The sequence below is a fragment of the Phacochoerus africanus genome, chromosome 5 (genome assembly GCF_016906955.1).
Source record: "Phacochoerus africanus isolate WHEZ1 chromosome 5, ROS_Pafr_v1, whole genome shotgun sequence".
Classification (NCBI taxonomy): domain Eukaryota; kingdom Metazoa; phylum Chordata; class Mammalia; order Artiodactyla; family Suidae; genus Phacochoerus; species Phacochoerus africanus.
In genome coordinates, this window is record NC_062548.1 from 62,187,599 (window position 1) to 62,213,669 (window position 26,071).

General features: G+C 48.0%; 1 protein-coding gene across 5 annotated transcripts; it reads right to left on the reverse strand.

The window, feature by feature from the left end:
- Positions 1-1,260: 1,260 nt before the first annotated feature.
- Positions 1,261-25,002, reverse strand: THNSL2 (threonine synthase like 2). Of its 5 annotated transcripts, none has more exons than XR_007135079.1 (9): positions 20,255-21,755; positions 15,803-15,997; positions 14,997-15,149; positions 10,788-11,018; positions 7,472-7,620; positions 7,255-7,380; positions 3,737-3,888; positions 2,852-3,359; positions 1,261-1,840 (listed from the first exon to the last, which is right to left on the reverse strand). XR_007135079.1 is itself a non-coding variant. In XM_047781569.1 (9 exons), exons 1-8 carry the CDS (start codon positions 20,475-20,477, stop codon positions 3,134-3,136), a joined length of 1,455 nt encoding a protein of 484 aa, XP_047637525.1. In that variant the 5' UTR covers positions 20,478-21,755; the 3' UTR covers positions 1,261-1,840; positions 3,090-3,133. The 5 variants fall into 5 exon arrangements, 4 of the variants coding, with proteins under 4 accessions (XP_047637525.1, XP_047637524.1, XP_047637526.1 ...); XM_047781569.1 differs by having other exon boundaries at positions 3,090-3,359; XM_047781568.1 differs by lacking the exon at positions 1,261-1,840 and adding an exon at positions 24,884-25,002 and having other exon boundaries at positions 2,375-3,359; positions 20,255-20,489.
- Positions 25,003-26,071: the final 1,069 nt, after the last annotated feature.

Here is a 26,071-nt window from a genome sequence, read left to right on the forward strand (position 1 = left end):
AAGCTGTCAAGTGCAGGTGCCTGTAGGGTCACGGTCACCCTTTAAAAGTGCTCTTCCATCCTCCTGTGTGTCTTGCATTCCTGCCCCCTCTCTCTGTACTGAATGCCTTGTTTCAATGTCAAGTTTCCAGAAAGAGGGTGCCCTCTGGCCTCTCCTTTTAGCCCATGGGCACCATGGAGATGCAGAGCTGGCAATGCTGATGTTGGGGTGACAGGAAGAGATCAGCCTGGATGACCAGCAGCTTCTTTACACCTCAAAGCCGGGGAAGGCAGCTTTGGAAGCCAAATGCCTGCTAGGTCCTTTTACAGCAGCCCTCAGCGTGGTGGCAACAGTGCCGTCTAGTGGTCATAAGTCTCTCTGCACCCTGCCTGCTGTGCTTGCTGTGCCTGCCTTGCGGAGGGCCTGCCAGAGTCCAGGTTCTCCAGCTGCACTAACACCCACGTGTTTGGGTTTGTCTAACTCCCTCCCTCAATCCGCGGAGGATTTGAATCCATTCATATAACTAAATCCACAGCTATCTGTGATGTGTTCATGTGTACACAGAGCCAAGGTTAAGCTCTAAGTCACTGCTGTCCATAGAAATACAATGTGTGCCTCAAAGACAAGCCCCATATATAACTTTAAACGTCCTTGGAAAAGGAAAACATTGAATTAATTAATTTTGATAATATATTTTATTTCACCCAATACATCAAAATATTATCATTTCAACAGGTCATCCATAAAACATTATTAGCGAGATATTTTAGATTTTCATTTGAAGTCTTTGAAATCCAATATATATTTTACATTTGTGGCACACCTCAATCAGAACCCTGCATTTTCATTGCAAATATTTATCTGTATTTTAGGTACATCGTAAGTTTTACAGCTGAAAAAGCAGATACACATACCTGCAATTTTTCAATCATACTTAAAATTGTCTTCTAATAACCAAATCAAGTAAGTTTTGAAATTTAAATGCAAATTAATTAAGATTAAATAAAATTGTGTGTGTGTGTGTGTGTAGGGTTTTTTTTGTTTGTTTTTTATTTATTTATTTTGTTTTGTTTTGTTTTTTTCGATTTTTAGGACTGAACTCACGGCATATGGAGATTCCCAGGCTAGGGGTCGAATCAGAGCTATAGCTGCCAGCCTGCACCACAGCCACAGCAACATGAGAACCGAGCTGAGTCTGTGGCCTACACCACGGCTCATGGCAACATCAGATCCCCAACCCACTGAGCAAGGCCATGGATTAAACTCACGTCCTCATGGATACTAGCCTGCTGTGTCACAAAGGGAACTCCTAAATAAAATTTTAAATTCAGTTCCTTCGTCATACTATTCACATCACAAATGCTCAACAGTCACATGTGGGTAGTGGCTACTGAGTTGGACAGCACAGGCTGGATCATGAAAACAGAAGCAGGCAGAAAGCAGGCCCTTGGGAAAATAGAGTACCTCTCTCTGGAAGAGAATTATTAACACACTTGAAGTTCCCAGCCAGGGTTTCCCAAATGAGAGTGCAGACACTTACTTGGGCAAACTGTAAGAACTGCAAATGCCCAACCCATGCTCAGAGATTTGCCTCTGAACGTGGGGCAGCGGGGGGTGGCGAGGGGGCAGGAGTGTGCATTTGAGGGAAACCCCAGGGCCACACTTTGAGAATCATCACACACGGAGGGGCAGGTGTGCACTTACAGGGGAGCTGGGTTCCTTTGGTTACAGAATTCACCAGACACTGGCCTCTGGCCTCTCTTTTTAGCCCATGGGCACCATGGAGATGCAAAGCTGGCAGTGCTGATGTTGGGGTGGCAGGAAGAGAGCCAGGAATGCTAGGGACGGGCCTGCAGGTAACCTGGGGGAACATGGGGAGCAAAGATAAATACAGCTGCTGTTATCCCATCATGTCTATCTTACTAAATACACAATTTAGTGCACATATGTTGGGAGAACGTATTACAACTTATTTTTTAATCAATGGGGGCAAATCCAAAAGGTTTCAGCCTATTGTATTAAACAGGTCGTATCTTCCAGGAGCTTAGAGGCAGGGAGGTCATCTTACATGGATAACCATAACACAGGGCAGGAGGGAACAAACACTGTAAGAAAGCTGCAGATGAAGTCCTGCCAGACTTCAGAGACTAGAGTCCTTATTTCCAGGTGGGCTGATGGGGGACAGCGCCTCAGTAACAAGACGCAGGACCCGAGACAGAAACAGCCTGGGAAATGGGACATGCAGCCCCAGAGGCAAGTTCAGGGACAAAGGCTTGGAGAGGGGAGAGTGAGAGTCACTCACTTCTCTGGGGCAGCGTGGTGACTGAGGGCCCTATGGAAACGTTATTTGGACCTCCTTTAGTGCTTAAAAAGGGGTCGTTGCTTCTTGCTGATATGACCATGACTTGCTTTAATAAAGACCATCAACCTGATACATGACCAACAGGGCACTTTGACTCCGTTTGAGGCCCATCTGGTGATCCTGAACCCCAAGTCCGTTCACCACCACCAGTGCCACCTGTTCCCTTGATCACCTTGGGGCGGCAGGTGGATGGGGACACGGAGGAACCACCATCGCCACTGGGCACCCACCACGCTCCGCTCACAGGTCATGCAGTCACATGAACTTTTTTTTGCAGGGATTCCCAACATCTTAATAGGGTAGAAGCTTCTGACAAGGAAGGCCAGGATCTCTGCATCTGGCTTGGGGATCAGATGAACTAAGGCTCAGAGACGGTGTGCCCCAGATGAGCCCCAGACCTGCGTTAATGGAGTGAGTGGTCCCCACCTGCACAGGTTTAGGGTCTGGGGGCCAAAATCCTGGAGCTGAGGTTGACCCTGAGCCCAAGACTTTGCATTTGCAGGCCCTCACCTTTTCATGTGGCCATGATGCTCCTGGACGGTCTTGCAGTGGGAGTGCACCTCTAGCCATCACCCACACCCCTCCAGCCTATCCCAGGACCAGGCACAACAGGACCCCGGTGAGAGCACACAGCAGCCGGGGAACAGCACAGGCCACTGGCTCCAGACCCCGCTGAGTAGCCCCCTGAGAACCTCCTGCACCAGCTCTTAACCGAAAGCAGGTGCACAAGGCACATAAGAAGGGCTACCTCCTGGGGGGTCCAAAGCCTAAAGGAAGCCAGCTTCTGCCTATTTATTCCGGGGTGTTCTGGAAGTGCCCCTGCCACTGCCGGCTCAGGTTCTCAATGGTGTCCCGAAGCATTTGCGTCCAGTCGTCGCCCTTCCGCATCGGGGTACAGCGTGCCTCCTTGCGCTCCAGGGCAAGGATATCTGCGGGGGTGTCCGGGGTCAGCCCCGCAGCCAGCACGGCCTCCGGGAACTTGGCCGCAGAGGCGGGAGCCAGACAGCACCGAGGAGGGCTGCAGGGCGGGGGGCGGGGGGCGGGGGGCAGGTGGGAACAGGAGCGAAGAGAGGGAAGAAGGAACACGGGAAGGTTAGAGGTAGAGTGGGGAGAAAAACAGAAAGAGACAGATGCTTAGTCCCTTAACCGTATCTCGCCGATGACCCTGCCAGCAAACTGCGCCTCCTTGTGGTACGCCCAGCTCCACGCGCCTCTCCATCACACATCCTCCCCCAGGGACCACAGTTCTCCCCACACAGTTCCACCCAGCACATGCCGTGCTCAGAAAAGTCACTTGTTCACATTCCTGTCCCTGCTGCCTGGGGAAGAAGAGGGCCCCTGAAAGCCAAAGAGGTCCTCCCCTCCCCGCATGACCCAGGCGCACACCACCGTTACCTGGGCTGCTGCCGGTCCGTTTGCTGGTAGTGGTAGCTCACGGCCACGGCGGAGTGAGGGCACAGCAAATACTGGTTCTCTTCCCAGCAGCGGAGCATGGTCTGGGTGATGACCTCATCCATCATGGACTCAGACGTTACTGCCTCTGAAAGCTGGCGGGTTCCAGGATAGGGGGAGTGGGAATCAGGGTGGGGGGGGGAGTGGGGAAAATGTGACCCCCAAACCCACCACCTGACACAGCTGGCTACACACCAGAAACTTAAATGAAATGTTCAGATTGAGTGACTCAGCTTCAGCTCAGAGTAAAATTTGATTTCCCAAGTTTCCTGGTTTTAAATAAATTCACTCAAGTTAAGAGAAGGATATGTTTGAGTTTTGGGTCCATATATTTAGTTAGGATTTGGCTCATGAACCAGAGAATTAGTATACAGTCTTGTTCAACAACCAGGCATTCAAGCTTTCTGGGTCTTTGTTGGTTGTGCACCCCTTCCGGTGGCTGTGAGAACAGCTTCCTGTCAGATCCCACCTAGCTCTGGTGGCATCTCCTCCAGAAAAACTCCCCACTACCCTCAGACAGAGGAGGAGACTCCCTTCTTGGTTCTCCCTCAGTGTAGATGGTTTATTTGATCATTCTCTGAAAATGTGCTGTATGCTTATGATGTGCCAAAAACCTGGCAGATACTCAACTGCAACAAGGAGTAGGGTATTATAAATCATAACTTCCTGACCCATTAGGGCCCACAAAAGACAAGAAATGTATTTTATTTATCTTTTTTTTTTTTTGAGGGCTGCCCCCACAGCATATGGAGGTTCCCAGGCTAGGGGTCTAATCAGAGGTACAACTGCTGGCCTATGTCACAGCCACAGCAACGCCAGATCCGAGCCGCGTCTGTGACCTATACCACAGCTCACGGAAACACCCGATCCTTAATCCACTAAGCGAGGCCAGGGATTGAACCTGCAACCTCATGGTTCTTAGTCGTATTCCTTTCTGCTGCACCACAACGGGAACTCCTATTTTATTTATCTTTGTATCTCCAGCACCAAGCACAGTTCCTAGCTCATATGTAATTTTTTTTTTCAGACATGTCTATAACATGCGGAAATTCCCAGGCCAGGGATCAAACCCGCCCCCCAGCAGTGACGATGCCAGACCCTTAACTTGCTAGGCCACAAGGGAGCTCCACTCATATGTCATCTGAATGAATGCTGTTCCAGCAGATGGATTATCTTCTACACACACAACCAGGGAGAGAATGAAGAACCAGGTGTCTGTCTTCATGGAGCATCTCATTTATATGCGGAGAAGGAATATGAATGTCAATACAAACCATTAGCCAAATAGTTTGAACTTTGGATGTGTTATGGTCTGAATGCCTTTGTCCCCACCCCACCCCAAATTTATACGTTGGATCCCTAAGCCAAATTGATGGTATTTGGAGGTGGAGCCTTTGGGAGGTAATGAGGTCATAAGAGTGGAGCCCTCAGGAATAGGATTAGTGTCTTTATAAGAAGAGGCCAGAGACCTAGGTGAATCCCTCTCCACCATATGAGGAGATGAGAAGGCGGCCAGCTGGAGCCCAGAAGATGGCTCTCACCACAACCCAGCCATGCTGGCCCCCGATCTCAGACCTCCAGTCTCCAGAAGTGTGGGAAATACATCTGTGCTGTTTATAAGCCACCCGTCTGTGGTACTTTAGCAGTCCAAACTGATGAAGAGAGACTGGATCAAAAGAAACATAGATTCCAGAAGACAGAAATTCCACCTCCATCTGTGCGGGTACTGGAGTGCAGAGAATGGTATCTAGTTCTGGGAACAACCCTTTAAGATAAACATGGACCACTCAAAATCTGTCATTAAGGGACAGCTAAGCCAGGAAACAAAGATTTCCTGCTAAACAGCGGATTAACAAGCTGGTAAACAAAGATTCTTTTCAAGTATGGGAATCAGACTGCTCACTGGTGCACGAGCTAGAAGTAGGAGATTTTAGCCCAACACGAAGAACTTGGTAAGGGGAGTTCCTGTCATGGCTCCGCAGTTAACTAACCCAACTAGCATCCATGAGGATGCACGTTTGATCTCTGGCCTTGTTCAGTGGGTTAAGGATCCAGCGTTGCTGTGGCTGTGGTGTAGGACAGCAGCTGTAGCTCCAGTTACACCCCTAGCCTGGGAACCTCCATATGCCAGGCGTGGCCCTAACAACAGAAAAATAAAATAAAATAGAATAAAACAAAACAAAACAAAATAAAATAAAGAACTTTGTAATGATGACAGCTGATGTGAGGCACTGAGGTCGTCATCCCTGGAGACATACACAGTCTGGACGACCACTTGGTGTGAACATCGTAGAGAAAATTAAAGGCAAATTCAACATAAGAAGTTCTTTTTTTTTTTTTTCTTTTTATGCTATGCCTGAGACATATGGAAGTTCCCAGGCTAGGAGTCAAATTGGATCTGCAGCTGCCGGCCTACACCACAGCCACAGCAATGCCAGATCCAAGCCACATCGGTGACCTACACTGCAGTGTGGCAATGCCAAACTCTTAACCCACTGAGCGAGGTCAGGGATTGAACCTACATCCTCATGGATACTGAGCCACAATGGGAACTCTTTTTTGTTTGTTTTGAAATCTTTTAAAAACAATATTAAGTTTCCATCACTAGGCTACATTAAAATAAAAATAATCCCTTCCAACAAGACTCCTACCATTCTTAGGAAATAAAATCTCTCCTTTTTCTTTTTTTTTTTTTGTCTTTTTGCCATTTTCTTGGGCCACTCCTGCGGCATATGGAGCTTCCCAGGCTAGGGGTCCCATCGGAGCTGTAGCCACTGGCCTACACCAAAGCCACAGCAACACGAGATCCGAGCCGCATCTGCAACCTACACCACAACTCACGGCAATGCCAGATCCTTAAACCCACTGAGCAAGGCCAGGGATCAAACCCGCAACCTCATGGTTCCTAGTCAGATTCGTTAACCACTGAGCCACGACGGGAACTCCAATCTCTCCTTCTTCTTAAATAAAATACAAAGCTAATGGGACAATAGTCTCTGCTCGTACTGGATTGGAAAAGTGGATTCCAGTTGTTATTACTGCAAGTCAACAACGAAAATGAATAAAAATAATAAGTTAAAATATAAGCCCTATATTTCCAGGCAGTGTATAAAGTGCTTCACGGGTATTATTTGACTTCAATCTTCAACAATGCTATGAGGTAGGCATTTGTATTATCCCCATGTTACAGATGAGGAAACTGAGGCACAGAGTTTAAGAAACTGGCTTAAGGTCTCGCAGGTGGCTTGAAGTTGAGCCCCATCTGACTTTAAACCAATAACCTCTACTGCATCTCCTCATTCAACAAATAAACCCACATCAAGTGACTGCAGAAGTGCCAGGTCCATAGCAGGTACTCAAGAAACAAGTGTCCCCTTCCCTTGAAGAGATTTTCAAATCCCAAGTCTGTGGCTTGGGGCTGCACGCTTTCCTTTCTCCATGGTGTATGGGTGGTGACTGACCTTGCTGTGCAGTTCCTTGGGGACATTGACACGTTGGGTCCTTTCAAATTGCTCCATGAGGGCTCTTGTCATCTGGCTGTCAGAGCCAGAGAGCAGCCAGAAGATCCTCTCCATATTGTAGGGCACCTGGGCAGAAAGGCCCACTGACCTCAGCCCTTGTCCATGCCCACGTAACCAACACCCACGTCACCCCTGCACCCCACCTCACAGGTCCCACCTGAATGTCCATAGCTGATGCCAAGGTTGGTTTGATGGTCTCGGACAGAGAGAAGTCTCCCCACTGAACAGTCCTGTGGATGATGTCATTGCAGTTCACTGCCACGACCAGGCGGATGGGCAGGCCCATCTTCTGAGCAATGCACCCGGCTTAGCAGAGGGGGAGAACAATGGTTTCTTAGACATGACACCGAAAGCACAAAAAACAGAAGAAAAAATACATTGGGCTTCATCGAATCAAAAAACTCTTGTGCTTTTTGAAGCTTTTGTGCTTCAGAGGACACCATGAAGAAAGTGAAAAGACAGCCTAGAGAATGGGAAAAACTCTTCACAAATCATAGATCTGATACGGGACTGGAACCCAGAATAGATAAAGAACTTTTACGACTCAATAAAAGTGGGCAAAAGATTTGAATAGACATTTCTCCAAAGGAAATATACAAATGGCCAATGAGCACACAAAAAGATAATCAACATCATTAGTCAGCAGGAAAATACAAACCCAAACCACAGTGACATACCACTTCATACCCACTAAGACGGCTAGAATAAAAAAGACAGATAATCACAAGTCTTGTGGAGAAATTGGAACCGCCATACACTGTTGGGAATGTAAAATGGTGCAGCCACTTTGGAAAACAGTCTGGCAGTTTCTCAAAAAGTTTTCATAGGGTTTAAATACGACCTAGAAATTCATCCCTAATTATATATACTCAAGAAGATTGAAAGCAGGTCCATACAAAATATTTTATACAAATGTTCATAGCAGCCTTATTCTTAATAGCTAAAAACTGATAACTGCTAACATTTGGATTGCATTAACTGATAGATGGACAAATAAAATGTGGTATGTGCATATGGTAGAATACTATTCAGCCATAAAAAGGAATAAAGCACTGATACAGGCCACGACATGGATGATTCTTGAAAACATTATGCTAAGTGAAAGAAGCCAGATACCAAAGGCCATATATTGTATGATTCCACTTATATAAAATGTCCAGAACAGGAAAATCTACAGAGATGAAATAGATTTGTGGCTGCCTAAAGCTGGGAAGGATGAGAGGAAATGGGGAATGACTGCTAATGGGAACAGAGCTTCCTTCTAGGGTGACAGAAGTGTTCTAAGATTGATTCTGGTGTTGGCTGCACAAAGCTGTACACGCTAAAAACTAAGTTGTATACTTTAAATGGGTGAGTTGTATGGTATGTGAATCAGATAGCAATAAGTCTACTAGAAGGAGAAGAAGGAGGAAGAAGAGGAGGGGAGGGGGAGGAAGAGGGAGAAGGAGGAGGAGGGGGGAAGAGGAGGAAGGGAGTGTTTCTATGCCCAAATACTGTTCTCCGTGCCACGCCCCCCACCAGGTACTGACACACATGCTCGCCCCCATTTTCAGAAGAGTAAATGGAGGTTCTGAGAAGTTACAGTGATCCACCCAAAGCAAACTAAGTGGCAGAATAAGGATTTGAACTAGGTCTGTCTAAGTCCCGAGCACATGCAGTCCCCAACTCAGCATCCTAGAACCAGCACCTTTGGATCGGTTCCTGGAAAGGGGCAAAGGGAGGCCAGAACAGCAGCCTCCATCCACTCTAGTAGCAGATCCTATTTGCATGGAACAAATAAGGAATTCCTCTCCCCAGAGATGGAGGGCCTGGAATGGTAACGCAGCTTAGGAAGGTTCCTACTTCCATGAATGGTTTATCTCTGAAGAGTAGATAAAAGGAGTTAGGGATAACCACACCACCCAACATCACACTTAATTGTGCAAAGCACTCTGTCACTCTTATCTCACTGGATCATCATGTCAATGTCATGATATCCTTGTGTGAGAGGGGAGCAGTGAAGGCTCAGGAGGGTCCAAAGCTTGAGGTCAAGCAGTTAGATCCCGTTGGAGCAGGGCTAGATCGGAGCTCCCTCAGCAAATGTCATTTTTGCACCAGACACTGTGGAGGGTTCTGGGACACGTGCAGGCACCATCACTCACTGGAGAGGGATGCAAATGGGCAGGGTGGTGGGCTTCACCACATGGGGAGGGAGGCTGAGCCACCTTTGTCTAAGAGCTCACCATGCTTTCCATCCCTGTGTTAGTGGAAGTCAGGAAGACCCCAGACCGCTAAGATGCTTTCATGATCTCAACAAAGCCATCTTTGGCGCCCATCAGAAGCGATGCCATCGGAAGCAGCAATGCCCCTCAGGAAGCAGCCTACCAAACTCCCAAGGATGGAGGTTCTGGAAGCAGCCCACATGGGCTTCAATTCTTGCTCTGGGACTCATAGGGGTGTAACCAGGGGCGGGCCGATGACTTCTCTGTGCCTCTGCTTCCTCATTTAAGAATGGAAGTAACAGGAGTTCCTGCAATGCCGTAATGGGATCCCAGGCATCTTGGGAGTACTGGGATGCAGGTTCGATCCCCAGCCCAGCACAGTGGGTTTAGATCCCACATTGCTGCAGCTGCAGCTTAGGTTGCAGCTGTGGCTCAGATCTGATCTCTGGCCCAGGAACTCCATATGCCGTGAGGTAGCCAAAAACCAAACCAAGCAAAGCAAAAGCAAAAAACAAACAAAAAAGAGAAAAATAGCATGGTCTCCCCTCCCCACCCCATAGGCACATGTGAGGATTAAAGGAGTTAATTCGAGAGAAGCACTTACAGCAGAGCCTGACACAGCAAGCACTTGAATAAACGTTACCTATTACTACAGGAAATGTATAGCTTTTGACCCTCACAAAGTTCACATACATGCATCAAGAATCTTATTTGCACCTCACCATCACCCTTAGAGATATGATAAGTGGTCTAATCCCCTTTTTATAGCCTCAGAGCTGAGCATAAGGGAAAATCGTTCCGCTAATAAAGGACAGAACTGGGGCCAGAAGCCTAAGTCCAGAACTCTTTCCACATCACAGGGTCTCCAGGGAGAACACACTGTGCCAGGCGAGCCCTTATCCTCAGAGCAGGCAGCTGGCGAGACTGGGAGCAAAGTCCATGTTGCTGGCGGAGGGCAGTGCCAGCCGGGCACAGCAGCTCAACCTTGACCTCATCTCCCCACAGTCTGCTGAGCAGACACATCAGATCAGGCAACTGGAGCACATCGCCGTTAACCCATCATGCTCCCTGTTGCAGCAAGAGCCCCGGATTTCCCTGCAGTGAGTCAGGGGAAGTTTTCTGGAAGCTTCTTCTGTGTTGTTTCCCATCCCTTCAGACTCAAGATCTGAATTCAACCTTTCTCCTCACAGTCACAGCCTAAGGGCAGCTGGGGGGATGGGGGCCACGGGCAGTTTTCAGGAAAGGCCCTTTCCCCCAGGGGGGTCTCCTTACCTGCGAGGTTGCCGGCAGCCCCCGTTGGCACAACCACCTCCACGGGGGGTAGGGGGTGCGTGTCTAAGGATGGCGCACACTGGAAATAAGCCAAGAAGTGGTGGGCCATTTGCACGAGGACCCGGGACCAGTTGATGGAATTCAGACTCATCAGATTGTGCTTCTTGACAAAGGCCACGTCGGCAAACACGGCCTTGATCGGCTCATCCAGCTCATCGCTGTTCCCCTCCACTGTCAGGGGACAGAGAAGACAGAGCTATCAGGCACTTGACCCAAAGGCCTCCCAGGCTGAGCCGATCCCGCTGGACCTCCACTCACCTCAGTGTCTTTACTCTCATGGATCTCAGCCTACTCCAAATGAAGCTCCTCAAGGATAGAAACCATGTCTCATATCCTTGTGGTCCTATTTCTAAAGTTTCTACCATTATACAATTAGATATAAAATGCCAACCTTCTGGAATATTGGGGGAAGAATTCCTCTTTGTATGCCGTGCCCCCTTTCCCACTCTCTGGGAACAAGGAGAGATGGTTTATCAGGCTGTGAGATGGAGAGAGGGTGATCTTTACTCCATGGTCGTCTCTCAGGAGTTGGGTCACTCTTCCCATGTGGACTGACTTCTTCCTTCATTGACATCAAAGGGTGGAGGTTCTGCCCTCTGTTCCTATGTGGCAGGTAAGCTGGCAGGGAGGGACTTCTCCTTTCTGAGCTGATATGTACACACTTTAATTTATAGATGAATTACTGGGTAAGCTGATGGGCAAAGTGGCTACTTGTCTAAGTTGCATTCTTCCATCCAGCCCCACCAGCAATCAAGCCAATATGGATCTCATATCTGAAACCTGGATCTGTTTCTCCACTGGATCCAAACTTGGAGGAGAGGGGCTAAGGTGAGAGGGGCTAAGGTTAGAGGGGGGAAGTATCAGAGTAGGCACCGAGGTTATTATTCATTCCACCCTTCATTGTGTGGCAGTGATGAGGCTGCGGGACTGACTCTAGATCCACATATAAGGAGGCTATTTGCTGGGGTTCTAGGAAAAAATTCACTGCTCTTAAGAGAGAGCCACAGGAAGAGAGACTTCATTGACCTCAGTAACTGCTGTATGCCACAAGAGGAACGAGGCTGAGGATTGGGAACAAGGGATCAGAGAACCTGGGTCCCTGAAGGTGGTGCCCATGGCCTCCCTAGACTTCCGGGTCTATGAGCTGGAAAATATCTTTGTTCAAGCTAGTCTGAGTTTTCTGTTACTTCCAGCCCAAAACATCCCACATAATATATAACTGGCACTTGCTGATTATCTTGTACTTAAGGACCAAGTATACCACATTCATGGAAATCAATGACTTTATAAACATCAGAGTTCAACACACAGCTATCCAGGTGGCCCATCTGTTCTCCCCAACTCAGTGGTCCAAGGGAAAACCCGTATCCACTCTCAGCTCCCGAACGAACACACATCCTCCTGGAAACCAAATTGGAAGATTCCAGAAAGGAAAGGAAGAACTTGAACAGAGCTATTTAGAAACAAAGACTAATTCCTTTAAAGGATCCTGCCTTATTTTCTTTCTTTCCTTCTTTCTCTCTCCCCTTCCTTATCCCTCTCTCTCTCCCTTTCTCTCTTTTTATTTATTTATTTATTTTTTGCCACACCTTCAGCACATGAAAGTTCCCAGGCCAGGGACTGAATCCGGGTCAGGATCAAATCCAAGCTGGAGCTGCAACCTATGCGACAGCTGTGGAAACCCCAGATCCTTAACCCACTGTGCCAGGCCAGGGATTGAAACTGTGCAGCTGCAGAGACAATGTCAGATCCCTAATGCACAGCACAATGGCAAGAACTCCATCCTGCTTCTTTTTCTTTTCTTTCTTTTTTCTTTTCTTTTCTTTTTTTTTGCTTTTTTAGGGCTGCACCTGTGGCATATGGAAGTCCTCAGACTAGGGGTTGAATTGCAGCTATGGCTACAAGCCTATGCCACAGCCACAGCAATGCCGGATCCTTAACCCACTGAGGGAGGCCAGGGATCGAACCTGCATCCTCACAGATCCCAGTTGGGTTCGTTACCACTGAGCCATGATGGGAATACCATCCTGCCTTATTTTCTTGAAGCCCAAAACAAATATGAAACAGAAGTGCTCCTTCAGCTCCAGCAACAACAAATAACACACTACACTCATCACCATCCACGTATCTGCCACTATGTTTTAAATGGACACCATTCTCCAACCTAGAATCAAGAATGGAGCTTCCATACATGCCCTTGGGTATAAAGAAGGTAAAAGCCTTCCAACATCTGTAGACAAGATGAGAAAGGCATATGTGCAGAACAGAGGTACAAAAAGCTATTCTCTGCTTTGATTCTAGGCAAAGATTGTCCTAGATCCATAACTAGCAATTTTTGGTGCTTAAGATATAACAGGGACCCACAGGAACCTGAATCTTGTGCATTAAAAGCTTACCATGACTGCCGGAAAATGCAGCCAAATATGGGCAATTAATTACCAAGGCTAATGTGTAAGGTTTTGCTAACACCGGCCTTAGCCAATGCTTTTCACTGCAATAGGTATGTGCTTGCTAAAAAAAGAGCAGAAGGGGCTTTTTGTTCCCTCTTGAACAAACAGACAAAGAATATTCATGCTACTCTCATAGGTAAGGTTTGTTTTCACTGTGCTTTTGGCCCTTGACAAAACTGGTATTACATAGAAATATCCTCTATGGGATTACAACAGGAGGCCAGGCCAGTTCTAGAAGAAATGTCTTCTGTCACCACATTTACTGTCCTGCCAGGTGAGGGACCAAACTAAGCCAGGCCAGCTGGATAGCTCGCCCAAGGCCACAGTGTATGAAATTTCGCCAAGACTTCTACTGCTCATAATCCCACCCCTACCTTGGGGTTACAGGAGTGTCTCAGGATGTGAGGGCTGGAAATAAAAAATAAAAAGTATGGCTCCACTCAAACTCACCCCACCTTCCTATACTCTTGAGCTCCATGATTAAATGCACTCAGAAGAGATGGACAAACATGAAGGAGATGGTTTTTTAAACTTTCTGCACAAAATGCCATGATTCATGATGTGGCTCAGGAAGGGGGGAGAATCGCTTGTGATGGATACCACTGAATAGCTTTTTATTTTATTTTATTTTAATTTATTTTATTTTATTTTATTTTATTTTACTTTACTTTTTGCTTTATTTTATTTGGCTGCACCCACAGCATGTAAAAGTTCCCGGGGCCAGGGACTGAATCCAAGCTGAAGCTGCAACCTACACCACAGCTACAGTAATGTCAGATCCTTAACCCATTGCACCAGGCTGGGGACGGATTCCATGCCGCCCAGGAAACAACTCTGGATCTTTAACCCACTGCACCACAGCAGTGACTCTGTGTAGCTTCCCGTTTTTTTGGTTTTTTGTTTTTGTTTTTTGTCTTTTCTAGGGCTGTACCCGAGGCATATGGAGGTTCCCAGGCTAGGGATCTAATCGGAGCTGTAGCTTCCGGCTTACACCACAGCCACAGCAACAGGGGATCTGAGCCGAGTCTGCAAGCTACACCATAGCTCATGACAACACCAGATCCTTAACCCACTGAGCAAGGCCAGGGATTGAACCCGAAACCTCATGCTTCCTAGTTGGGTTTGTTAACCACTGAGCCACAACGGGAACTCCGAGCTTCCTATTTTAAATACTCACACCTGTTGACCAAGTGTATGACTTAATTGACTCTCTACTACAAGGAAGGGCGTGAGCTGTCAACGTGTAATGACACAGTCTCTTAAAATGATTATTTAACATGTTTCTGACCTCTGAACTTCAGCACCTTGGGATAAGACCCAAGTCATTTGGCTCAGGCTATGGCTCTGGATGGCTAGCTGCATACATGGCACCAGCAGGGTGAATGTGCATGGGGGTGGAATTGTTTGGGGTGTGATTTTAAACCCACGCTTCCTTGGTTATACCGTCAGTTTTGGTGTATACACCTGTCACCCCCAATAGTTTCTAAGACTGTGGAACCACGAGCCTACTCAGAGCTAAGCCAGGGCATACGCCAACCCCAAATACAACTGAGGAAAGAAGGGAAGGAGAGAAACGGAGGAGGAATGATGGTCAGCCGGTTAGGTGACCAGTGTTGTTCCAGGTGCCCCACCCCTACCCCCCACCACAACCCGCCAGAAGTGAACCACTCAAGGCAGCGCCATGCTGTCTAGCGCTCACCTCCAAACACGTGGACATTCTCTCTCAGCACTGTTGTCATCTGGAGCTCCTGAATCTTTGTGCAGCGACCCTTGGGCAGCAGAACAATGATGTCCACGTTCTTTGCCCCCTGAACACTCTCAATGGCAGCACTCCCTGTGTCCCCAGAAGTTCCTGCATGGGAAGAAGGAGGAACCCTGCCCTGTAGAACAAGGGAGATGGAAAAGGAAAGAAACAGCCCCTGAAGTATTGCTGCCAAGTGAGACAATATCTACCTTCAGATACTTGGAGGGCAGGTGGCTGGTCTTAACCCGGGGCCCTTCAACCTCCAAGAGATCCATAGATTAAAATTAGCACATCTGTGAACTTGGCACCATATAATCTATGTATTTAAAAATACTATTCTGAGGAATTCCTCCTGCAGTGCAGTGTGTTAAAAATCTGATTGCAATGGCTTGGGTTCGGTCCCTGGACCCAAGCAGTGGGTTAAAGGATCCGGTGTTGCCACAGCAGTGGCATAGGTCACAGCTGCAGCTAGGACTCAAACCCTGGCCCAGGAACTTACATATGCCATGGGTATGGCCATAATACACACACACACACACACACACACACACACACACACACACACAAATACTATTTTGAGAGGCATCCATAGCCTCCACCAGCCTGTCAAAAGGATCCGCAGCACAAGAAAAGGTGAAGAACCCTGCTCTAGAGGAACCAGTAACATACTCCCTGAGAGGCATGAGTGGAGGCCACCTGTGGGTGGACACTGGCAAGCTGGGGTGCAATGGGGCTCCAGGGCATATCCCCTCCGCACACACCTACAACCACGGTGATGTGCTTCTTCCTCTTCTCCAGGAAGTACTGTAGAAACTGGGCTGTGCAGCACAGCGACAGGTCCTTAAAGGCATACGTGACCCCATGCCACAGCTCTAGCACGTTCAGCCCATTCCTCAACCTGCACAGATGGACCACCTCTTTGTGTCGGAATCTGCTGAAGGCTCGGTCGATCAGATCTGCGAGGGGAAGGAGGGGAGACTGGACAATGAATAAAGAGCATGAGCTCTTCCCTCAAGTTCTCTCTCAGTCTCCTTATACGTTTAAATTTGAAGTTTCTATCTCTTGCTACCAGCTAAGTAGACCAGAAATTTTTGTATTGTAAAGGATCCTGTGTATGAATATAATTGCATCAACCTAGAGAAAAAAGTCTAAAAAGACTTGAACCAAACTGTTCATGGGTTCCTCATAGTGATTCCTGCAGACAGAGTCGGGGCTGTAAGACTTCCATTGTTTACTTTATAAATTCTGAATCATTTGGAGCTCTCATGTGCATATATTCCAGTAGCGGTCCAATTCAACAATTATGCAACAAACAAGTCAAATCAAATCAAATGTCTCATCTTGGAGTTCCCACTGTGGCACAGTGGGTTAAGGATCCAATGTTGCTACGGCTGAGGCATAGATTGCAGCTGTGGCTCATAAGTGGTCCCTGGCCTGGGAACTTTCACATACCATGGGTACAACTGAAAAAAGAAAAAGTCCCATCTCTTCTAATTTTCCTTTCTAAAAATGGAGAGTTTTTTTTTTTTTTTCATCACCTAATCTCACACCTGTGATGCTGGAAACTTAAAACAGTTTACACAAAAAAGGAACCCTATTACACTGTTGGTGGGATTGTAAATTGGTGCAACCACGATGGAAAACAGTATGGAGATTCCTCAGAAAACTAAACAGAGAACTACCATTTAATCCAGCAATCCTACTCTTGGGCATCTATCCAGAGAAAACCATGACTTGCAAAGACACGTGTACTCCGATGTTCATTGCAGCTCTCTTTTCAATAACCAAGACATGGAAGTAATTTAAATGTCCGTCGACAGAGGAGTGGATCCAGAAGATGTGGTACATATACACAATGGAATATTACTCAGCTATTAAAAAGAACGAAATACCAGCATTTTTAGCAAAACGGAGGGACCTAGAAACTATCATGCTAAGTGAAGTCAGCCATACAATGAGACACCAACATCAAATGCTTTCACTGACATGTGGAATCTGAAAAAAGGACAAACTGAACTTCTTTGCAGAACAGAAGCTGACTCACAGACACTGAAAAACTTATGGTCTCCTGAGGAGACAGTTTGAGGGGTGGGGGGGATGTGCTTGGGCTGTGGGATGGAAATCCTGTGAAATCAGATGGTTATGATCATTATACAACTACAGATGTGATAAATTCATTTGAGTAATAAAAAAAGAAAAAAAAATGGTTTTCATAAAAGTCTTACCTAAGGCTGAAGTCATCTAGGGTAGTATGTCTCAAACTTTAATTGGCAAACCAATCACCTCGGATCTTATAATGCAGGTCTGGGTTGAGTAGGTCTGAGGAAGTCTAAGAATTCTAGTAAGACTCCAGGCAATGCCATCAGTGCTGGTCATTGAACTATACTTTTGAGTCCTCTTCTTCTCAGCCCCCAAATCTCACCGTTATGTGATGGATTATATTATACATTTGGCCCGTGCAGCACTACTATCATCTGAATACTTGATAGGAATGCAGAATTCTCAGGCCAACCCCAGGCTCACTCAATCTGCATTTTAACAAGATTCCCAGGGAGAATCCATAGGCACCTAAGAGTCTGAAACGAGCTGGTCCAGGACTCTCTCAAAGTCCCTTCTGGAATTACTGTTCAAGGAGATAAAACAGTCAGCTGAGGGTCTGGGTGCTTTATATGAGGAAGGAAATACCCCAGCACTCAAGCATCTCAGGACGACAGTGAAATCTCCTGTCTTTTTAAAAATTATTTTCATTTTTTTGTTAAGTCATTCTCAAAATCAGACCTAGTCAACTGGTTCAAGGCCCACAGAGGACCATGAAGTAAAATGCTCAGCGTTCATGTGTGTACAGCTACCTAAGCTGTAATTCTGTCCTTTCCAGGGTTGGTCATGTAGCCCATTTACCCTTCACCAAGTTGGGGTTGGTATCAGAGAGCCTAACAGATCTTTGCCCAAATTTGGTCAGCACTGTCTCTCACCTCAAGTCTTTGGCCTCTTTCAGGTTGTTGGATTAGGGAAACACAAGTTGAAAGAGGATGGCACCCCTTCCGGCGAGGATTCAAACTCTTCTTGTGAAGGGATGCGGCTGACCTACCTGCCAGCCTCTAGCTCTGCTGGCAGATTCCACCATCCCCGTTACTGATATCAGGGCTTTCACATCAACATTAACTTCTGGAGTTCCCGTCGTGGCTCAGTGGTTAACGAATCCGACTAGGAACCATGAGGTTGCAGGTTCGATTCCTGGCCTCGCTCAGTGGGTTAAGGATCTGGTGTTGCCATGAGCTGTGGTGCAGGTTGCAGATGTGGTTCGGATCCCAAATTGCTGTGGCTCTGGCGTAGGCCGGCAGCTACAGCTCTGATTAGACCCCTAGCCTGGGAACCTCCTTGTGCCCTGGGAAGCGGCCCTAGAAAAGGCAAAAAGATAAAAAAAAAAAAAAAAACCATTAACCTTCTCCCCTATCATCAAATCCTGGAAAAAACTGTAGTCTCATTGGCCTGAAGCACTGTGTGTTTAAAAGTGTTTGTATTGTATGAAGTTACTCTACTACTGCCTTAGGGCTTCCACTGAATGTTTTGCACTGGCATTATAGAATTTCATTTGCTTCCCTGCCCTTCTTCTGATGTAACCAACAAACCAAGGGTTACCATATCAGCTGCAGAGAGAAACTAGGGTGGGCCAAGTGCAACCAGTCTGAGAAGCCCTGGCCTGTCTTGGTCCTAGTTTTTGTTTGTTTGTTTGTTTTCTTTTGAATTAAAGTATAGTTGCTTTACAATGTTGTGCTAATCTCTGCTGTACAGCAAAATGACTCAGGCATATATATAAACATATACATTCTTTTTTTTTTTTTTTGTTTTTGCTTTTTAGGGCTGCACCCATGGCATATGGAGGTTTCCAGGCTAGGGGCTAAAGGGGCTGAATTGGAGCTGTAGCCACTGGCCTACACCACAGCCACAGCAAAGCAGGATCAGAGCCATGTCTTTGACCTACACCGCAGCTCACAGCAACACCAGATCTGTAACCACCGAGTGAGGCCAGGGATCAAACCCATATCCTTAGGGATGCTAGTTGTATTCATTTCCACTGTGCCATGATGGGAACGCCCTACCTTCTTTTTAAAATATTATTTTCCATCATGGTTTATCCCAGAAGATTGGATATAGTTCCCTGTGCCATACTGGGTTTTTTGGGTTTTTTTTTTTTAGGGCTGAACTGCAGCATATGGAGGTTCCCAGGCTGACGATCAAATCGGAGCTGTAGCCGCTGGCCTACACCACAGCCATAGCAATGCCATATCTGAGCCTCATCTGCGACCTACACCCAGCTCACAGCAACACCGCTCCTGAACCCACTGATCAAGGCCAGGGATCAAACCTGCGTCCTCATGGATACTAGTCAGATTAATTTCTGATGAGTTTCCGACAGGAACTCCTATACTGTTTGACATTCTTTTCCATCCATTCTAAAGGTAATTGTTAGCATCAACTAACCCCAAACTCCCAGTCCATCCCACTTCCTCTAATCTTTTTTTAAAAAATGTACATTACTGAAGAAGTTGATTACAATGTTGTGTTTATTTGTGCTGTACAGCAAATTGACTCAATTATGCTATATGTACATTCCTTTTCATATTCTTCTCCATTATGGTTTGTCACAGGATACTGAATACAGTTGCCTATAGTATACAGGAGGACCTTGTAGTTTATTCTTTCTATTATAATAGATTGCATCTGCTAATCGCAACTCTAGTCTTGAGTTTTTTTGTTTTTTGGTTTTTTTTTTTTTTTGTATTTTTAGATCTGCGCCCGCAGCATATGGAGGTTCCCAGGCCAGGGGTCTAATCGGAGCTGTAGCTGCTGGCCTACGCCGGATCCTTAACCCAATGAGCGAGGCCAGGGATGGATCCTGCAACCTTATGGTTCCTAGTCAGATTGGCTTCCCCTGAGCCATGACAGGAAGTCCTTGAAAGAGTTTTTAAATAATAAACAACCTGCAGATCACTTTGGCATTCCTCCCACTGGAGGTGGGAGCTGGAATGGATGAAGTTTGGGGGATATTTCCCATTTTAGGATTCCAGAGTCTGGAAAAAACTCCAAACTTGTGGGAAATGTGACTAGGGACCTCCTAGGGGTTAAATGATGGATTTGCAGCTCGGGGATGGGGGGGGGGGGATGCTGGCTGAAGAGTAAGGTGGGAGACGAGAGAGGTAGGAGCTGCTCACCGTTTAAGTCATCCTTTGGAATAAGCTCTGGGCCAATGAAGAGGCTGCACAGCGCCTTCACCAGGCCGGCGTAGGAGAGCCCACTCCACTGGCGCAAGGTCTCCCCGCCCAGCTGTGGGAGCTCCTCAGGCATGTAGAGGCCCCCGTCCGGGGCATAGCCAGAGAAGAGCGCCCCCTCAAAGTCGACCCGAGGGGCCATCCCCCGAGTGCTGACGTACCACATGATCCTGGAGACCTGCAGAGGGAACAGTCCCAGAGGCACCTGACCTCCAAGCTTGGTACCCTAGGGGGCAAAGCTGAAGTACCTGAAGCCCCTGGGTCATGTAGTAAGATCTCACGCCAGCTTCATCTGAAACTGTACAAATCATGACCTCACCCATCAAAAGGAGGCAATTCCACTGAACTACTACCTCAAAAGAAGGGGTAATGGAACATGCTGGGAAAGGAGAAAGCTTGGTCCCCACTGATGACGAAGAAGTCCCTGGGGTGGGGAAAAATAATAGCAATGATAAGGCAAGTGCCATTTTGATACTCCTCTCCATAAGGAGAGGACCACACACTCGATTATGCACCCTTCTGAGATATCTGTGTCCACTTCTGCTCAAACAAATCATTACCTTCAATGGATTTTTAGCAATGTTACCTATAACCTAATGGTTCTCCATGCTGGTAGTTTGTTGGAATCAACTTGGGGAAAAAAATACCCCTACCTTGGGGCCCCACCTGGATCAATTAAATTGAAATCTCTACACAAGACTCCTTGGATGGATCTAATGTGCAGCAAGGATTAAGAACTGTGTAGCCAACTCATCCCAGTTTGCTTGGAACTTTCCTAGTTTTAAAATTTAAAGTCCCCAGAGAGAGTTCCTACTATGACATAGTGGGTTAAGGATCTCAAGTCTCCGGTTCGATCCCCAGCCCAGTGCTGTGGATTGGCATTACTGCAGCTGTGTTGTAGGTCTCAGCTGCAGCTCAGATTCAGTCCCTGCCCTGGGAAATTTCATATGCCTTGGGTGCGGCCAAAAAGAAGAAGAAGAAAACCCTTAAAGTCCCCAGTCCCAGGAAACCACTCAGCCCCAGGCAAACTAGTATAGTTGGTCATCCCAGTTGAAAACCAGTGCCCTATTGGGTTGTGATGATCATTGTACAACTTTAAATGTAATAAAATTCATTGAGTTAAAAAAAAATGGTGCCCTATGTCTCAGCGTAACATGAGAAGAATAGTTCAATGGCTGATGCAGTACTATTAATACCATCTGGCCATAGCTAACTGGCCCCATGTGGACTCAGAATTCTGATTGGCATGGAGGGGGATGGGGTCCAAGGGCAACTCAGGCATAACTCTGGTCACGCATTTCATCGGTTAGGTTCCCAGGAGCCAAGGGCCATGTTGAGGAGCTGGGTTGAGTTCTGGATCATGGCTGTGAATTCTTTCTTTTCTTTTTTTGTCTTTTTAGGGCTGCACCTGCAGCATATGGAGGTTCCCAGGCTAGGGGTTGAATCGGAGCGACAGCTGCCAGTCTAAACCACAGCCACAGCAATGAGGGATTGAGCTGCGTCTGTGACCTACACCACAGCTCAGGTCAATGCTGGATCCTTAACCCACTAAATGAGGCCAGGGATTGAACCTCCATCTTCATGGATGCTAGTCGGGTTCATTTCCCCTGAGCCACGATGGGAACTCCTGTGAATTCTGATTATAAATCCCCACAGCACTTCTGGGGATGAATCTGGCTAGACATAGCTCTCAGCACCAGCTTGGACTCATTTCTGTGCCAGGGCCAGCAGGGAACCCCTGCCTTCTGGGGACAAAGCCACCTGAAGCCTTCCACCTATGAGAAAGGGAAGTGACTATGTGGCAGTGACCTGGAAGAACTCTGGTTTCCTAGACTGCGGATCTGATGCCTCTGAGCCCAGTGCAAATCCACATGAGCCACTTGCCACTCCCAAGCCTACAAGTGCATTTAGCTTACAGAGACAAGTTGAATTGTCTCAAGTTGAATCCATACCATGGATCTTTGGAAAGTGAAAGTAGATACTATTAATAATTATGCTGGGGAATTCTCATTTTGGCTCAGTGGTAACAAAACCAGCTAGGATCCATGAGGATGCAGGTTCCATCTCTGGCCCCACTCAGTGGGTTAAGGATCCAGCATTGCCATGAGCTGTGGTGTAGGTTGCAGATGCTGCTCAGATCTGGCATTGCTGTGGCTGTGGTGTAGGCCGGAAACTGCAGCTCTGATTCGACCCCTAGCCTGGGAACTCCCATATGCCACACCTGTGGCATATATACACACACACACACACACATATACATACATATATGTATGTATGTATATGTATATGTATGTATGTATGTATACACACACACACATACTGGGACAATGGGGATAAACCAGAACTGTCTCAGGCCAAATGGGAAATATCACCTTGCATAGGGGTCCACACCACAGAAATGGAATCAGGGTAACTCCCAAGCCAACTGTAGGGAGTAAGCAAGGAAAGCCCAAAACAGAACCAAGGCAGGAGGGCAGGGGGCTAAGCAGTGCCTTCAACAAAGGGAGGACTTTCTTTTCTTTTAGGGACGCACCCTCGACATATGGAGGTTCCCAGGCTAGGGGTCGAATCAGAAGCTACAGCTGCTGGCCTACACCACAGCCACGCCAGATCCGAGCCGAGTCTGCGACCTACACCACAGCTCACAGCAATGCTGGATCCTTAACCCACTGATCGAGGCCAGGGATTGAACCCACAACCTCATGGTTCCTAGTCAAGATTGGTTTCTGCTGCGTCACGAGGGGAACTCCAAGGGAGGGCTCTTTGTAACTCTGTGGCAAGGGTCAGAGCCAATACGAACTGCCCAAGACCTTGGAGTAACCAGAGGGCGATCCTGCCGGGCCACTTCTGCAGCCAGACCAAAGGAAAGAAGACAATTGTGTTGTCAAAGAAGTTGAGTCGGACATGAGGGCAGGAGCAAAGGCAGGCAGGGCTCTGGGCAAGAGCCAAAGAAAACATCTGCAGAACTCTCTGCCCTGAGGAGTGGGGGGACAGTGGATCACATCACACCTGGGGCACTGGGCTCTGTTCTGGGCTCCTCCCCACGCCAAGGAGGAGGTGGACAAACTGGCCCAGGGACAAAAGAGAGAGGGCCTGACACTCTGCAACCGTCACTGAAAGAACTGGACTGACCAACACACAGGTGGCTGTCTTCCCCAGGAATGGTCGCCCCTGTTCTGTCCAAGGACCCCAAGGAGCCAGCATGGGAAAAACTATGTAGGACATACACTGCTGGGTTCAGTGTTAGGTAAACCAAATAGAGAAGCCAGAAGTAGAAGCAGCTGCCCCAGTGACACAAGCTGGGACCTGGGACCCTTTGCTACAGTGCTTTTGCACCTGGTCAAACATCTGGAACAACAAAATACAAAGAAACTATAAGGGACTGAAAGTAACTGTGTACCTGCCAGCAGTTGGATCAAATTACTGGCAAAAAGATACCAAAAAAACCCCTAAAAACCCAGCTGCCATTTCTGAAAAGCCCAGAGCAAAGGCAGGGTGTTGGGGCAAAAGCAGGCATGTCCCCTGCACACAATCCCACCCAAACCACCCCTGTGGCTGGACTCCTGGACCTGCCTCTATCCAAGCCCCATACAAGGAATCAGCTCCTGCCCTTCCTCGGGGAAACCTGTTGCTTGCTTTTTGCTCCATGCGCAGCAGCAGGGGCCCCATACAGCCTTGCCTGAGTTTCTGGCCTGGCCTCTCATTTCTATTGACTAAGGTCAGCCGAGAGCCCAGATAACAACAGGATGGGGTGAAGCCGAGGAAGAAAATCAAGCACCCTGGTTGGAGTGCTGCATGGGGTGGGACTAAGTGGCCTCTGTTGAAGGAGGTTTTATAATTTTCCCATGCCACTGCACTGGACCCTGTTCCAGAGTGGAGCAGGGTCCAAAAAACTCTGACCACTAAACCTAGAGAAAAACACAAGGAAAAAGAGACACCACCCCAAGGCAGGGGCACATTTCAGGAAGGGCTCCTTGAGGAGGTGATTTTTCTGAGCAGGGGTGGAGGCAGGGCGGAGGCTTAAACCCCCAAGGTGGATTGGACTGATCACTGACTGCAGACTGCGCCCCTAGGGTGGAAGCCCGGCAGGCCCTCGGAGTCCGGCCTAAGGTCACTGGGCACTGGTCCTCCGGCTGGCCTGGCCTTAGGCAAGATCTGCGGGACAAGGCCTTACTCCCAGCCTCAGAAAACGCCCGCAGACTTCTCAGCGCGGGGCCCTGAGAGAACAGCAGAGATCCTGCAAAAGGTGCAAAGCATCCGAAACCCCCAACCCTCCCAGGCTCCTCCACGTCGCAGCGGCCAAACTAGAGGTCGAAGAAAGGGGCAGGGAGGCCGACTCGGCCACGCTGAAGTCAGGGTGGAGCGAAATCGCGAGAAGTTCCAGAGCTCTGAAGTCTAACTACGAGCGCGGGGAGGGCGACGCGATCGCCGAGAGGGGACCTGGGAGGGGACTCGGGGCAGGCGCGCGCCCGCAGGAGGTTCGACCGCTGGGGAACCCCAACCCTCTTCCCGGAATCGGCTGGCTGGGCAGCAGGGTGGGAGGTCTGCGGGGCTGGGAATGGGCGCGGTTACCGGGTCCCAGGCTCTGGGGACGGCGAGGCGCGGCCTGGGAGGCGGATAGAGCGCAGCGGGACCGCCCGGCTCGGGCCGGAGCGCAGGACGCTCCCGGCAGCGTCCAGGCTTCCGGTTGGAGGAGCAGGGCCGCCCGACACAGAGGCGGAGGGCGGAAGAAAGCGGCTTGGGAAGAGGGGAGGGGCGAAAGGAAATGATAATGAGAGGGAAATCATTTATTCCTCACTTGGCATATTTTAAGACCCTTTTCCCAGCTCTTTATTCACAGTCTTAATCTTCATTGCAGCCCTGGAAGTACCACTTCACTGCATTTTGCACATGGGAAAACTGAGCGCAAGATGAGAAGAAAGGCTTCATGCTTCCCACCTGCAAAACCAGAAGGCTGACAAACTCTTTGTTTCTCAACCTAGGGCTAGTGTGTCAGCGGATTCAGGATCCATGAGGATACCTGACATCGTTTTAGTTCCCCAATTTTTTGTAGGAAACCTTTTTTTTTAATTTATTTATTTATTGTCTTTTTAGGGCAGCACCCGCGGCATATGGAGGCTCTCAGGCTAGGGGTAGAATCAGAGCCTCAGCTGCTGGCCTACACCACAGCCACAGCAACCCGGGATCCTTAACCCACTAAGCAAGACCAGGGATCCAACCTGCGTGTTCATGGATGCTAGTCAGGTTCGTTTCCATTGAGCCACGAGGGGAACTCCTTGTAGGAAATCATTTTAAATCAAGCATAGATTCTAGGGTAAAATGCCTTCCCAATTTATTTTTTATTTTATTATTATTATTATTATTTTGTCTTTTTGCCATTTCTTGAGCCACTCCCACGGCTATGGAGGTTCCCAGGCTAGGGATCGGATCGGAGCTGTAGCCGCCGGCCTACGCCAGAGCCACAGCAACAAGGGATCCGAGCCGCGTCTGCAACCTACATCACAGCTCAGGGCAATGCCAAATCCTTAACCCACTGAACAAGGCCAGGGATCGAACCCATAACCTCATGGTTCCTAGTCGGATTTGTTAACCACCGAGCCACGACGGGAACTCCCCCAATTTATTTAAAGGAAAAAAAAAAAAAAAGCAAGACACTTGAGAAAATGGCCTCTGGATATAGTCAAATGCCCCCTGGTTTCACGTTTGTGCTCCTGGGACCAGACCCACTTAGATGGCGAAACTTGAGGAGATGGAAGACTC